This window comes from Pelobates fuscus, chromosome 6 (assembly GCF_036172605.1).
Source record: "Pelobates fuscus isolate aPelFus1 chromosome 6, aPelFus1.pri, whole genome shotgun sequence".
Lineage (NCBI taxonomy): Eukaryota > Metazoa > Chordata > Amphibia > Anura > Pelobatidae > Pelobates > Pelobates fuscus.
The window spans coordinates 90,592,208-90,609,292 of NC_086322.1; the positions used below are offsets into that span (position 1 = coordinate 90,592,208).

Sequence of the window (17,085 nt, forward strand, 5' to 3'; positions counted from 1 at the left end):
TTTCACGTTGTATTTTGGAAACTGAATAGCAAGAATCGTGGGTGCTCAGATAGACTGTGCCCACTAGGTAGGAGCTGGAGCACCAGGGTTAGGCAAACATGGCTTTGAGGTCATATACAATTGTCCTCTGTAACACAAACCCATCAAAATATTCCTCCATACTCACATACTTATTCCCTTACCTTCTAAAAAATTTGTTTGTATGAGGGGTTTGGAGGGGTGGGGGGATAGGTTGACTATTTAGTGCCAGAGCTTGTGGGGATCAATCTGGGTCAGAAATACTCCAAGGAAATCAGCCGTTTATAACTCATAATTATAGCATAGAGGGGGCCATTTCGCAAGTGCCCCTGATTAAAAAGGTGTTGTTTAGCCCCCTGAAATTATAACTCGGTGTTGTTTATTTATATAATATGTTCGCTTCCTGGCAAACCAGTGTTGCTTGTGTTTTTTTTTAAGTTGGTCCTGATTGTTCCCTCTCATTCAAGTTGCTAAAGCTAGTTGTCCTTATCAATCAGCTTTATCAACTTCACTGAGATGGAGCGATGACAAACGTACAGTATTATAGTAAAGGTCAGTTCAAGATGGCTAAATCTGACTTTTTTTCAAACACTTGGATAAAATTATTGTCCCACATGACTATGAATATGGGTCATATGCAAGCACCAGTCTTGAAGTATATTCATCCAAATGGGTTCTTTCTACCAACTATTCTTTTTGCAAATCATTTAAAAAGATGGACATATATAGGATGCCAAGGAGATATTGACAATCCTGTCATTTTAACTTGTGGGTAAAATGTGACTGTGCACAAACACTCATTAGCAGATAAGACAGAATCCATAAATTATGTAGGGTTATAAATCAGTCATGTTTGAGATTTGGATTCAGCTATAAAATATAAGGGATCCAAAGCTCCCTCTACCAGCAAGTTACACAATAACAGTCACATGTAGCTGGGCAGGTATACTACCTTTATATCTCAGGCATTCTCAACACACCTTCTTCACAGAAAGACTGTGATTTACAGCAGACACATTGCCGGACAGCCATGGAAAGTTGCAATGCTTTCTATGAAACTGGAATTGGTGTGTTTGACAACCAAGCAGGACAGTTCAACCAATTGCCTTCATGTCTATACAGCATACCTTGCTCTGGTCAGCAGAATTGGGAGATGACACTGGTACACACCAGAGACAATGACAAAGTGACAGATTGTTTATATGATCCGTGTTCTGTGCCATTCTATAACAGTGCCCAGTCTGAGATTGCTCACTTTCTTCCTGTCACTCAAACCCCAGCAACTGTTGAAGAGGACTCTGAAAGTTGTCATTATCCTTGGATGAAATCAACTAAATTCCATCCCAGTAACATCAGTGTGAATTGGGAAGGTGAGTAACTCTTTGCTTTATTTGTTTTCATTAATTCTATTGCATGGTGGTAAAAATATCCTGAATTTTTATTGCTCAATCACTCATCTGAGATTTTAGAATTTTTTTTAAAAAAGTTTTTAGTCCAATTTTAAACTTTTTTGGTGACGGAGTTCTAGGCTGTGATATCCAGTACGTTGAATTCTATACTATGTAAATTCTGGACCTTGCATTTTACTATGTATCACAATTATACAAGAAAATGTAAATTACATTCTTTTGAAAACGTTTCCCCACTACATTGATCCGTTTACGTATTTGCTACAATTAAATAAATACATATGGTAAATAGAGCTAGATAAAATGTGTTATGAAGTGTTTATATATTCTAAATTCAGGGTGACATCATTTTGAGAAAGGTTTCTATTTTTTCCATTTTATCTTCAACAGCAGTTTATAATGTCACATCTACTTGAGACCTTATGAGTACTAATAGCCAATCTGCTGAGTGCCTTCAGCCTGTTACAGTCACGAAGTCTATACTCATGGCACACTTTGAGGTGGCTTGAGATACAGAAAAGAATCGAAATAACACTACCGCAGTGCTCGAAGTCCACAGTCGGTTTAATAGGCACAAAATAAATGGTAACAAACAGGGGAAACGTCACACTAAACACCTAAGGCGTTTCGGACCCACAGGTCTAAGGACAGTCTAAGGACCTGTAGGTCTGGAACGTGTTAGGTGTTTGGTGTGGCCTTTCTCCCTGTTTGTTACCTTTCGTTTTGTGAATATTAAACCTCATGTGGATTTCGAGAGCGGGCAGTGGCCTCATTTCTATGCTTGGCAACCTGTCTTCCATTTGGATAAGTGGGAATTTTGTGTTCCCATTACCTTTATGGTTTTTCATATATGCTCAGATACTTATGTTAGTGGCATTTTGGATGCTTCCAAGTTTTTTCAAATTGTGCCACAGCACTCTGCATGAAAACCACTGGTTCTAATCATTGTACTGCAATTTTACACCTTGCGTTTATGGCCTTTATTGCAGTTCTATAAGAAGGCCCCTAATTTATTTTTTATAGCAATGGAAGAAACCTTAATATCAAACCTCTCTTTAAGTCTTTCACTATCTCTCCCCTTTGTATATACATTATAACTTATATTTAAAGGGACCCTCAGCTGATACTCTAGGCCAAGCATGTCAAACTCAAAGTCTAGTATGGGCCACATAAACAAGGTTTAAGTTTATGTGGGCCGCCAAAAAATAAATAAATAAATAAATAAATTCATAGAAACATAGGTTTATTCTGAAAAGTACAGTATTAAAAAAAAACCAGCATTCCCCTTTGCTAAACCACAGCACCCTCCTCTACTAAATCCCAGTAGCCCCCTCTAGCCAACAAGCAGACTCCACTCACATATCCGCTTCCAGTATGTGACTCTGGAGTCCTGCCTCTTGTATACCCCAAATGGCGCCGTCCGCACCCTGTGCATAATCTGATACTTCCGCTACTTCTTGAAACCCTGTGAAGGTGGAGCACGTCGATGTCATGTCGGAATGTGACTTGGCGTTGCGTGCCTCCATGCACCTCCAGGTACTCCACTGTCAAGTCGCAGCCAATGCAACACTGACCAACACACATACACACGCAATGACACACACATACACAAACACACTCACTGACAGACACACACACTTAAACACAGAGACCGACACACTCACTGACAGACACACAGACACTCACTGACACAAACACACGCACATACACACACTCACTGACAGACACACACAGAGACACACACTCACTGACAGACACAAACACCCCCCCACACACACACACCTACACACACACTCACTCACTGACAGACGCACACAATGAGAAACACCCACACACTGACAGACACACACAAACTCACTGACACACACGCACATGCACACACACACACACACACACACACACTCACTCACTGACAGACACACATACACATTTACACATTCTTGCACGCACATAATTGTATTTATTGCTTCCTACCTTTGGGAGCTGGTTTGGCCCCTCTTCTATCTGGATGTCATATTCCGGCACCCCGCATCACTACAGCCGGCGCGCGCGAGGGAGCAGTGAGGAGCAAGAAGGCTGAGCTCCCTCGCTGCCGCCAGGATCCTCTCCTCCCCGGCCGGGTAACTTTTAGCAGAGTATGCACCTGCAATGTGTAGAAAGCAGGTGCCTACTCTGCTTTAACACTAAGCCTGCACTCGCAACTCTCCGGGCCACAAAGATGTCCATTGTGGGCCGCATTTTTCCCGAGGGCTGCGAGTTTGACATGCTTGCTCAAGGCCCATCAGTGGTGCCCCTGCCCAGCGGCTCTCTGGTCTTCCTGAAGCTGAGATTCAGAAGCTGTCTGCCCTCTGGGGAATCGGCAGATCAGTGCTAGAGACACTTTTGGGTTAAACCATTCAGGAAACCGTTTAACCCCTTAAGGTAGGATTGCGCCTGGGCCTATGACACTAAAAACAACTTAATTTAAATGAAGTTGTTATGGTGACCGGTGTGTCCCTTTAAGTATACTGTTAAGAGTCAAAATTAAAGATAAAGATTTATTGTGTAACGTAAGCAATGCCCTTTTCATTTACATACACAAGAGTAAGAACAATGAATAGGGGAGTGGAAAGATTCATAGGCTTGATGCCTGTATCTGTAAAAAACATGGGAAAACTGTAGAATAGGAAGGCAGGAGACTGAAATGTGCTAAGAACCACTAATTATGTGATAAGAAACAGGGAAAAGAAGTGGAATTATCCTGCATGATGATATGTTTTCCTGCAGATATTGTTTTTGATGAACTTCTGAGTCTGAGATCTAGAGGTTGGGGAAAAATCTTTTAGGAAAGGCTAGTGTATATTTAAAGGAATGATGTGGCCCTTGAGATGTACCATCACGGTAGCATGCCTTTTAAGGTGCAGATAACAACATTTTATGTTATATTACATGATCTAATGAAGGTGAAAATGGAAAGAATAATTTGGGAATTATAGACCAGATTGTGAAAAATATGTGTAGGGGAAGCGAATTAGAAATAGCTAAGCTTGTTTGAGGAATGTGCTTAACACATTTTGTTTCTGTACATCCAATTTTACTTGCCTCAAATAGTTGTTTGTTAGTCCACCTATTGTACAGCACTCTGGAATATGTTGCCGTTTTATAAAGAATAATAATAGCACTAGTAATAATAGGTGAGAATGAGTACTGAGGTGCTAATGTAGCATTAGGAACCAAACATGTATTCCTTATGCTAGATTATTACCCTACCTATTTTGATGTTCGGGCCCTCCTAATTTAAGCAAAAAAAAGCATTTTAGTCTTCTCGGCTTGCTGATATCTGTGTGGTTGCCAGCCTCCATTGGCTGAGATCATCAGTCCTGATGATCTCAGCCGACCCAATAGGAATGCATTGGGAGGCTATTGTGCATGCATGGAAAATCCCACACTGCACCAATCAGCATCTCCTCATAGAAATGAATGAAGTCAGTGCATCTCTATGGGGAACGTTTAGCATCTTCATGGATGATGCAGAGCGTATAGACGATGAACGTCGTTCCTGCAATCATTGAGGATTGAACTCCAGAAGCTCCTATTGTGACTATCCAAATGAAAACCGCGAGAGGTGGGCTTAGGCAGCAGCAATTACAGTGCTCAGCCTTGAGGGACAGGCTCTTTGCTCCAGCCAGAACCTCTATGTCAGGGGTTCTCAACCTTGTCCTCAAGGACCCCCTACCAGTCCAGGGTTTAGGGATTACCTGGGTGTGTCTAAGGTGTTTAGAAAAAGAAAAAAAAAACACCTTAGAGTCTAAGGTGTTTTTTTCCCCCTTTTTTCTAAACACCTTAGACACACCCAGGTAATCCCCAAATCCTGGACTGGTAGTGGGTCCTGAGGACTGGGTTGAGAACCCCTGCTCTATATTAAGCTGTATTGGTTTTGGAGCCTATATTGCTGCGAGTTGAGAACCCCTGCTCTATATTAAGCTGTATTGGTTTTGGAGCCTATATTGTCCCTTCATCAGGGTCAGATAGCTGATGACCATAATCATGAGATCAAAAGGGGGAAGAGCCACTGTGCAGGTCCCTCCTTAATGATATGGGATATGGAATCTGATGCCCTTGCTAATTCCTAACATCCCTGAGAAACTAAAGAGGTTTCTCAAGGGATATTATTATTTATCCTCATTCCAAAACCAGGTTGACAGGCAATAAAAGGGACAGGCAGGTATAGGTTCATCTGCTTGGATAATTCCCCATTGCACAGCCACACTTCTATGTAAAAAAACATTGAACAGAACAAGCATTTTAATAGAGGGTATTGAGAATCCTATTACTTTATTTTAACCTTTGTTCGTTTATTTACACAGTTTGGGACTAATTATTCCTTTTTTTTATTTTGATAATTTTTCATAGAGCAGATCCGACACATTTTATTATTATTGCAAAAAATACGATTACACTACTAATTGTAAAGAAAAAATATAAAAAACAATTAAAAAACTATATTTAAAGCAATACAAAGTCTTTGTTTATGCAACATTTCTTAATGTGATTTAATCATGTTTTATGTCCTTTTAATATGTGTTGTATAAGGCGACTACTTTCCTTTCATGTGCCCCGATTATCACATGTTTGTAAAATAATGTTCTAGTCAAACACAGGGTTATATTTTTTAGTGTAACATTTGGTTGGTTTCATATACGTATCAATCAGCATGCAATTCTATTTTGATTGTTAGTTTCTAGAAACTATGTCATATGGCAGAAGTTGACGCTCTTATCTCCCCAGCCCCATTCAGTAAATGTTTTCAAAAGCTTATTATACTCACAAGCAATATCTACCTCTGATAACGCAAAATCAATTTTAAACTGTTGGAATGCTTTAATCTGTAGCTTAATATATTTCAGATAACAGCCCATTATATTCTCATTTGAAAAGGGGATATAATGGTATAAGACCTAAGTGTGGGAAATTGGTCTAAATGAAACAAGTGGGAGTCATGGAGGTTTACAATGCATTAGGGCATTGTAGAGTAAAAACTTTGGTGGTCAATGGCAGAAATGGACAAATACAGACTTCCAGCTGTTAGTGAACTGCAAGCTCCATAAGACTTCCCCAAAAACACAGCAAGTGTCTGGCCGAGGTATGGAGCCCATTCAATTTGATAATAGGGCTCCTGAGAATGACATTGATGGTTTCAGCTGAGTTCTCGCCCCTTATGACTGTGTAGTATACCAATCATATATCTACATCACTGCTTCGTTATAAGACGGATTCATGCTAAACACTTGGTAAAAAAAATTAATTAGAGCTGTGGCGCACATGATGGGGTTAATGTATAAATGTCCAGTTTTTGTTTTTCTAAACTTGTGACAAATAGAAAGATTGGAGTGATTTTAGAATATTCAGATCATGTAATATTCTCTAGGGGTTTCACTAAATCATCAATTTTATATGAAAATTTGCCTAACCACTTCTGAATTGATCTGAATTCTGAATCCAAATTCATGCAAAATAGTATCATATTCTCCAAAAGTGCTCTATCATGGAACACACTAGCTACGAAATTATGTGGGACTGAAATTCTTAGAAATTAGTCCTGGATTGTAAAATTAAGTCAGCCAGTTTTCAGTCCGTGCATTCAGATGCAAAAACAGTGAAAATTACAAAATAATTATTAATTACAAGGAAGTCCAGGAGTAGCTTGGATGTTATATGTGGCAATGTGAGCATTAAGAAAAAGGGGTGGATTAGTGGCAATGTAACCACTTGTAACCACTTTGGCCTGCATGATAGGTCAATGTGGACAATTTCCCAACCGATGTGTAGAGGGTGACAACCTTAGCAAACCCTCTATAAACTAGGGCAGGGATAGGCAACCTTCGGCACTCCAGATGTTGTGGACTACATCTCCCATAATGCTCTTACACCCATACTGCTGTTGAAGCATCATGGGAGGTGTAGTTCAAAACATCTGGAGTGCCGAAGGTTGCCTACGCCTGAACTAGGGAGACCTGCTCAGGCCCCCTATCTGCTCATTCATAAATTGTTTATTAATATTTATTACCAGGGTTCTAGTGCCTATCAACCAGGAGGCATCCTACTATTTGAAGACCCTTTGTGGAATGGGGTATGGTTTTAATTTATGGAGTAGGTTGTCTATCCAGTTAAAGTTACCATAAAAGAAGACTTCATAAAAAATCCCTTTGGATTATCCATGCAAAATCTAAGATATATCTTCATTGATGTGATCTAACTAGTAATAAAACCTTCCAAAAACAAATGTTCTCTGTTTTTTTGTAAGGTTTTATTTTTATCGTGTTAGGGAAGGCCAGGAAGAAGTAGATGTAGAGATATTGAGAGACTAGGAGAGGGCATTACTTTTTTAATGTAGCTGGTAAGGTGTTTATCCCCAGTCCGTTGACCTTATAAAAATACTTATCTATGGGAGGTGGAACAAGTGTCCACCAGAGCAGTCATGTTTATGCTGAGCTCTTTAATGACTCTTTTAAATACTAATTCACAACTGTTTCTGATCATTGCCAAAATACTTACAATTTCAAAATATAGGAGAACATCTCTACTTGAAGCCTAAACTTAAAATGGCAAAGGGAGCCAGACTAAAAAAAAAGGCAGTGTAGAGGACCTCAGATAGAGGAATGTAATATTCCAACCACCAGAGGACCTCTTAAGAAAAACACATGACTTACGCTCAACCACACTCAACACTAGGATATGAGAACTCTGCACTTTAACAAGTAGCTGGGGATGACACGGTCAAATTACACCATACTGTGGGAAAATGCATGTTTTGTTCCATCACCTACAGACTTCTCATTCTGACTCACTATGAGGGTCAATTTACTCAATGACAAAGCCAAGAGAAAAAATATGGTATTTGGCAGACTCTAGTCCTACTGAAGAACACCCCCACATTATAAGACTGTTACATATCTCTCTGCTTTGAACCATGTATGCCAAGAGCGTACTACAGGGTTAAAAAATTACCCCGAGTTTCTGTCCCACTTCCAAAAATATGCATCTTCAATAGGAAGGTAAACCAACACTATGACCTATCTTTTTTCAAGACCGGTGTAGACTGATTCTGCAGTGGCAAGAATCAGTTGGACCCTGGTCAAAATATCTAATTCTTTATTTGTCAAAAACAACATTTCCCTTTTAATGGTAACCTTTCCTAATATCTCATTACAATTATGTTTGTTTCTTCTATTACAGAACCTGTAATGTGATTTGTTTTAGAGAAATGTCCTTTGCAAATGACTGAAACAAAAATAGGTTGTTTAGGAAAGTACCCAGAGCTTCATGGGTGGAAATGTTTGATTCAAAATAAATTCTTTAATTATTTCCATGGCAAAGTTCCCCAGAATATCTTTTGCCTTGTGGTTGAGAGCAGTAACCTTGCTTTCTATGCTTTCCATGGGTTATAATGAAACTGGGATACACCATCTGCAATCCCAAGTCTGGTAAAAGTCAACATGTTAGGCAAATCACTGACGAGGGGCTTGAGGTGCAGGGAGGAGCCTCTGAAAGCTCTTTCTATCGTAACTTCTACATTAAGCTGTTGTGGTTATAATGGCTATATTGTCCCTTTTATACATAATATTTGACTGTGTTACTTAAATGTTTGCCTTCTCCATCAGCCCCTATGTTAATCCAGACCTATAAACTCCTTGTTCTGTATACGCCCCCTTCCTTATAGATAGGAAAAGTCACTACCTTGAGACTGTTATCTGACAACCCGAGTTTCCTGTAATAAACTGGATACTCCTATGGTGTCGCATTTCTATACATTCAAACGCACCATACGAACCAAATAACACCATTAGAGCCATCCTTTTTTTCACATAAAAAGTTTTTTTTCTACCAAGATATTTTGTTACGTTAGTTCCATGTTGTAGTGACCCGACTGGCTACCTCTGCTAATTCCTTACTTCAGGAACTCTGGAACCATTAAAACAAACAGACATCCATTCTACCAGTAACCAGACGAAACATAGTCCTGGGAGTCAACTGAGGTTTATCGGAACACACACGACTTTTATGAATTACATTTTTTTTAACCCTTTCCCTCCCGCTACCAAGTACTTACCGATTGCCGCCTTTACCCCGCCGGCGATCGGACTTCTTCTTCTATGGGGGGACTGTCTGACAGCCCAGACAGTCCCCCCCTCTGCAACTTAGTACCCCCGAGGGCCATGTGACCGCTCTAAAAGAGCGGTCACAAGGCCGCAATAGGTGTCCATAGTGCTGCCACCAGGGGAACTGCCTGAACTGACAGGCAGTCCCCCTGATGGTGAAAAAAGTAAAAAAAAAAGAGTTAAAAAAATAAAATAAAGTTAATACATTTTTTTTAAATATCTATATATAATATGTATATACATATATTAATATAAAAATACACTTAGAGTAAAATTACACATGTATATATATAATATATATAATAACTATATATATTGTATATATATATATATATATATATATATATTATAAAAAATAAAAAATTATTAAAAATAAAAAAATTATATATATATGTAATACTGTCCAATGCTTGCACTCCTGTAAAGATGTAGGTATAGCCCGGTGCTTGTCAGCAAAATTTATAGAGATCGAAGGTAGGGAAAGCACTCCAAGGACTTCTTTCAATGTAGAAAATAAGTAAATTTTATTCGGCAACTGCCATGGCAGTTTTCATGGCAGTTGCCGAATAAAATTTACTTATTTTCTACATTGAAAGAAGTCCTTGGAGTGCTTTTCCTACCTTCGATCTCTATATATATATGTATATATACTTATATCAAAATACACTTATAATGAATTTATTTATATATCTATGTATATATCAATAAATAAAAATAATACGAAATATACATATTCCATATACATAATTACATAAATAATTTCATAACTATACACGTAGACTTCAAACATATAAATATGTATATATATTTAAATTCTACGTGCATATTCATGTAATATTTTTACATAATTAAGTAATTTTATTGATAGCAATTTGGGGAACCTGTCTGACAACCCATGCCGAAAGTCCAGAGAATTTAATTTGCTAGCACTATATTTAACCCTGCAACTTTCCAAGACACCCTAAAACCAGTACATGGGGGGTACTGTTTTACTCGGTAGACTTCTCTGAACACAAATATTAGTGTTTCAAAACAGTAAAACATATCACAGCAATGATATTGTCACACACAAACGGCACTTTCACTGATGATATCATTGTTGTAATATGTTTTACTGTTTTGAAACACTAATGTTTGTGTTCAGCAAAGTCTCCTGTGTATAACAGTACCCCCCATGTACAGGTTTTATAGTGTTTTTGAAAGTTACATGGTAAAATATAAGGCAGTGTTTTTACATTAAAATTTGCCAGATTGGTTATGTTGCCTTTGAGAGTGTATGGTAGCCTAGGAATGAGAATTACCCCCATGATGGCATACCATTTGCACAAGAAGACAACCCAAGGTATTGCAAATAGGGTATGTCCAGTCTTTTTTAGTAGTCATTTAGTCACAAACACTGGCTAAAGTTAGTGTTTATAATGTTTTTTTTTTCATTTTTTAACACCCACCCAAACAAATATAAATGCTAACTTTGGCCAGTGTTTGTGACTATGTGGCTACTAAAAAAGACTGGACATACCTCATATTGAATACCCTGGGTTGTCTACCTTTCACAAATAAATGGTTTGATGGGAGTAAATTACATTGGCCGGCTTCAAAAATGTCCCAAATAGGACATGGGTGCATGATGACCAGCTGTAAAAATTTCAAGTTGGAAAACTGGAATGCATACCCTCCAAAAAAGTATTTTAGCCCCCAGAGAACCTTACACACTTATACATGGGCGGTATCACTGTACTCAGGAGATGTTGCTGAACACATATTGGGGTGTTTTTTGGCAGTACCCCTTAAAGTTCTCAGTACATGTATTCTTAAATTGCTATGTGTGTCAAAAAAATCACCAATTATTTTTTTTTTTTTAAATTTGGCATAGATTGGCGGTAAAATGGTTGCATGAAAAAAGTGAAAATACCCCAAATTTAATACTTTAGGTTGTCTTCCTTTAAATAATATATACATGTGAAAGGTTATTCAGGGATGCCTGACAGATATCAGTGTCACAATGTAACTTGTGTTGTGGGTACAGTAAATGAGTAAGAGGAAAAGTTACAGCTAAACACAAACACCGCAGAAATGTAAAAACAGCCCTGGTCCCAAACAGTAAGAAAATTGAAAAGCGTTCTGGTCACTAAGGGGTTAAAGGAGCACTATAGGGTCAGGAACACAAACATATATTTCTGACTCTATAGTGTTAAAACCACCATCTAGCCTCCCTGACCCCCTCTTGCCTCAATAAATATAGTAAAATCTTACTTGTATTCAAGCCTGAAGCTGCTGGCTCTGCCCCTATCTGCCTCAGAAATGCAAGTAGTATGCTGACATAATCAGAAGTGTTGTTCTGAGCCAATCACAATGCTTCCTCATAGAATTGGCTGGGACTGTCAAGGAGGCAGATCAGGGGCAGAGCCAACACAAGTCAAACACAACCCTGGCCAATCAGCATCTGCTCATAGAGCTTAATTTAATCAATGCACCTCTATGAGGAAAGTTCAGTGTCTGCATGCAGAGGGTGGAGATACTGATATGTTGTGATGCAAACTAGGCAAGACTGAGATAGGAAGCAGCTCTAGCAGCCATCTAAGGAGTGGCCAGTGAAGTTATCACTAGGCTGTAATGTAAACACTGCATTTTCTCTGAAAAGACGTTGTGAAAAGAGTGTTTACAGCAAAAAGCCTGAAGGTAATGATTCTACTCACTAGGACAAATACAATAAGCTGTAGTTGTTCTGGTGACTATAGCGTCCCTTTAAGTTACTGGTGTGAACGTTCTAATGGGGTACAGGGGTGGTCCCCGTTCGGGAGACAAATGGACTTTGTTTATATGAAGTACTCCCGAATGGAAAAAGAGTAAAACACACGAAATACGGGAACACACAGACGAATGAGTAGTAGTTCTGCCACACATGTTTTTACACAACAAGACTAATTGAATTTGGCCCCGGCCTTCCTGCTGACCATCACAACACCCTTTCCGTTTTTTTCTGGGGGTAAAGAACTCCTTCTCGACTACATATTTCATTTGTTTTGTTTTTTATAATTTTAGCTTAAACTGAACATTTATTTTGCTTATAAAAGATCATTACATTTATCAAACAAATGGGCAGCTTTAGTACAACTTCTTGCTATTATACATCCAACTTAAACAGAAACATGTTTACCACAATTAAGTTCAGTGTGCAATAGGCATGTGTGATGGACAGACTGTCATTGGTTTTGAATCTTACCATGTCCTTCCTATTCTTGACACCACCTCTATATTATTCTCTTTGCACAGGTGATCCTTTTATTGATACAGAACCAGATGATTCGAAAAGGATACGTACAGCATACACTAGATCTCAACTACTGGAACTGGAGAAAGAGTTCCTATTCAATCGATACATTACCAGGCCCCGTAGAGTCGAACTTGCTGCCCTTTTGTGTTTGACAGAGAGACATATAAAGATTTGGTTCCAGAACAGGAGGATGAAGTGGAAGAAAGAAGAAGCCCAACGATTAAGAAAAGAAATGACAGCATCAAGGCACAAGAAAGTTTGTTTAACTCAACAGTGAAGTCTTTTACACCAAACAAATATATATATATGTTCAAAAGCAAATTATTTATTTGTGTGGGATAGTCCTTGCATCCATTGTGCATGAATTCTGGTTCTTGCTTTCAAATCTTTACATAATGCTGCTCCCACCTATCTATCCTCCCTAATACACAAATATGTCCCGTCTAGTCCCCAACGCTCTGCCAAAGACCTGCGTCTATCCTCTGTTTGTACTCCCACCTCTGATGCTTGCCTTCAAGACTTCTCTAGGGCTGCACCGTTCCTGTGGAACTTCCTTCCCTTTTCTGTTAGATGCTCACCCAGTCTCTACTCCTTCAAAAAATCATTAAAAACTCACAAAAGCATATCAATTAAACTGTTAATGGCTCCAAAAAAAACATAGAATACTATTCTACCAATCTACTTCCCTAATACTTCCCTTACCGCTTCCTATTAGGCGACCTAGGCAGCTGCCTAGGGTGCCACATTGGAGTGGGTGCCCTGCGCTCTCATCGCCGGTCCCTCTCATGCTGCAGCCACCTGAGCGCTCTCTAGAGAGCCTCAGGTGGCTGCAGCACTGCTGCGCACAAGTATGAGGGCTCAGCAGGAAGGAAGCACTCCCAAGTGCTAATTAAGTGTGCCCTTCCTGTTACTCCGGCCGGGTACAGGAAACAGAAGCTCCTGTACTGCGGACAGGAGAGATGCTCAACCATGCTACACAGGGTGGGGGGAATCAGGAGAATGTGGGAGGGAGGGTGGGAGGGTGAGGAGAATGTGGGTGGGGGGGTGAGGAGAACGTAAGTGGCGGAGAGTCCCCTAAGGGAGAGGGGGGAGGAGAATGTGGGGGATGGGGAGAGTCTACTAAGGGAGGCAGTGGGGTGGAGGAGAGACCACTAAGGCGGGTGGGAGAGGAGAGACCACTAAGGGGTGAAGGGGGGCTTAAGGAGAGACCACTAAGGCAGGGTGGGGGGAGAGGAGAGACCAGTAAGGGAGGGTTGGGGGGGAGGAGAGACAACAAAGGGTGGAGAGAAGAGACCACTAATGGAAAGGGGTGGAAGAGAGGAGAGACCACTAATGGAAAGGGGGGGATAGGAGAGACGACTTATGGAAAGGGGGGGAGGAGAGACCACTAAGGAGGGGGAAGAGAGACAACTGGGGGGGGGGCAGAGGAGAGCAGAGACCACTAAGGGGGAGATGAGAGACCACTAATGGAAAAGGGGGGAGAAGAGGAGAGACCACTAAGGGAGGGGGGTAGAGGGAGAGTAAAGACCACTAAGGGACAGGGGAGGAGAGGAGGGACCACTAAGGGGCAGGGGAGAGCTCTAAGGGACAGGGGGTAGAAGAGAGTACTAAGGGATGGCGGGAGCACCAAGGGACGGGGGGGGAGGTGTAGGAGAGAGCACTAGGAGACAGGAGGGGAGAGCTCTAAGGGACAGGAGAGGAGAGCTCTAAGAGACAGGAGGGGAACGCACTACGGGAAAGGGGGCAGGGAGATCACTAAGGGACAGGGGAGATCACTGAGGGACAGTGGGGTAGGGGAGAGCACTAAGGTACAGGAGGGGAGAGAGGCTGGGGAAGAGGGGAAAGAAAAGCGCAAAGGGGCTGGTAGCCCCTGTCCTACCCCAAACACTCTCTCTATCACACTATGCACACACACACACAATGCATCCGTATACATACACAGAAACACACAATGCATCCTTACACACAGAGAAACACACAATGCATCCATTACACACACACACACACACACACAATGCAACCCTTACACACAAAGACAATACATCCTTTGCACATATACACAGAAACTCACAATGCATCTCTTACACACACACGCAAACACACACTGCTTCTCTTATACACACACAGAAACACAATGCATCTCTTACATACACTCAATGCACCCCTCATAGACACACACACTGCATCCCTTACATACACAGGAACACATCTTGCATCCCTAACGCATACAAACACAGATTCACACAAAGCATCCCTTACACACAACCAGAAACACAAAATACATCCCTTACACACAAACACACTGCTTTCTAGCCCTTACACAAAAACACACTGCATTCACTACACACACTGCATCATCTACACAAACTGGTATCCCTATACACTACATTCCATAAGCACACACTTTAGATCCTCTACACTAACACGTAACACATCCCCTACACACTCCACTCTCTGTGAGCTAACTCATGGGTGGAACATGTAGGTGCACTTGCGGGTGGGCCTTATGGGCATACTCCCAGTCAGGCCCTGGGGCCCAGACCTTGAGTTGTGTAAGGGCCCCCCCCCAAAAATGGAGCTGCTTCCCGTTCTCCCAGAACATTAAATTTTGTGACCAAAGTTACAAACAGCCTCCAGAGAGCCTGTTTCACAACAGACCAGTGAAGCCAGACTGCAGTCAGAGCCCATCACCATCCTCATCTGGTTGTAAGTAGGCAATCTAGTATATTATTTTTGTGGCACTAATCTCTAATTTACCTCCCATTAAAGGGACACTATAGTCCCCAGAACCACTGCAGCTTAATGTAATGGTTCTGGTGTCTATAGCCTGTCCCTGTAGGTTTTTGTAATCCAAAACACACAGTGTATGCAGCACTGGTGTTAGTTCATATGGCAGATTATATGGGTGGGGCATTGTGATGTCGCATGGGGTGGAGGGGGCGGCAGTAAATTTCTCTTTTGCCTAGGGCGGCAAAAATCCTTACACCGGCCCTGCTTAAACCCCTCTGTTTCTGTGCGTCAAACTTGTCTGGTTACAATGACATGTTTATTAGTCCAACCATTGTAAAGCGCTACGGAATTTGTTGGTGCTATTTCAATATAATAATAATAATAATATACATTTTGACAACCAACTGTTTGTGAATAAAGGAGCTAGAGTTCAATAGTGTTCAGTAACAGGAATGGATCATTCTTGATACACTTCTAGCGTGGTTCAAGAAAAGAAAAGTATCTGCAGAAAGTATAATCCAAGGATAGGCACAGTCTGCCATGCAGGATTTGGAATTAGGAATTATTGCAACTTCCCTGCAAGGATATTTGCTATTTTAACTTAATATTTTGAGTTAATAATAAAACATTAGGAGTCCAGGTTGTTAATGGGCCCAGTATGGCTGAAGGGAGCAGGATGTGGAATTCTTACCAAGAAAGAGATATGGAATAGTTTATAGCACATGGACAACTGATGTTGGCTATCAAGCTCGGCATACCCTCATGCCACTATATCCTGCACTTGGTTGTTGGAAGCCTAGTGCCCTCTCCTGATTAGGGGACCTAATACTGTGATAACATGGCTCTGTGTATATTGGATGGATTTACTATGTAAATATGTCTTATCTAGAACAACTTTGTATGCACTAGACAAGTACAAGGCTATAAAACACATCTGGACTGATATACTCTATAGAAACTATTGAAAGAATCGAAGAAAGCCATTAGAATTGTATTTAATATTATATTTAGGTTAAGTGTAAAGTGTAAAGATGTGGATTGTTCAAAAGAATTGTAGAATGTAATACATAGTTAAAATTCAAGAAACACTTGTTAAAAAGGTATTAAGTGAAAAAGACAGCTTTGTGAATCCATAATTTGCATTTAAAGCTTAGAGAGCCAGACACTTACTGATCATTTGTTTCATATATCAGCTTGAAATGTGGTATTTTCTTTCTTCTTGCGTTGTAAATATATCTATTTTTTCTATATTTAGTGTATTGTTAAACTTTTGTTGTACATGTGAATGATATGACATTTAGCATAATAAAGTATGTACAGGTGTGTGATATCCTCTTTTAAAACAGCACTTTGCAAACTTTGTTTTTAAAGTTATCTTTTTTTTTTCTTCTTTGTTTATTTCGTTATTTTTTTAATTCACCTTAACTTTTTAGTTATACATAAGATAAACTAGCGATTATTTTTTGTTATGATGAGCATGATCTTTGGCAATGTCTGGCAGTGGAAGGGGCTGAAG

At 40.2% G+C, this 17,085-nt stretch overlaps 1 protein-coding gene across 1 annotated transcript; it reads left to right on the forward strand.

Moving 5' to 3' along the window:
* The first annotated feature begins 948 nt into the window (after positions 1-948).
* On the forward strand, positions 949-13,413 carry LOC134615459 (pancreas/duodenum homeobox protein 1-like). The gene is made up of 2 exons (XM_063459977.1): positions 949-1,388; positions 12,839-13,413. Exons 1-2 carry the CDS (start codon positions 1,049-1,051, stop codon positions 13,114-13,116), a joined length of 618 nt encoding a protein of 205 aa, XP_063316047.1. The 5' UTR covers positions 949-1,048; the 3' UTR covers positions 13,117-13,413.
* Positions 13,414-17,085: the final 3,672 nt, after the last annotated feature.

Coding starts and splice junctions, on each gene's coding strand:
- LOC134615459 (XM_063459977.1), top strand. CDS start 1,049: ATGGAAAGTTGCAATGCTTTCTATGAAACTGGAATTGGTGTGTTTGAC. Junction 1,389..12,838: donor CATCAGTGTGAATTGGGAAG/GTGAGTAACTCT, acceptor CTCTTTGCACAG/GTGATCCTTTTATTGATACA.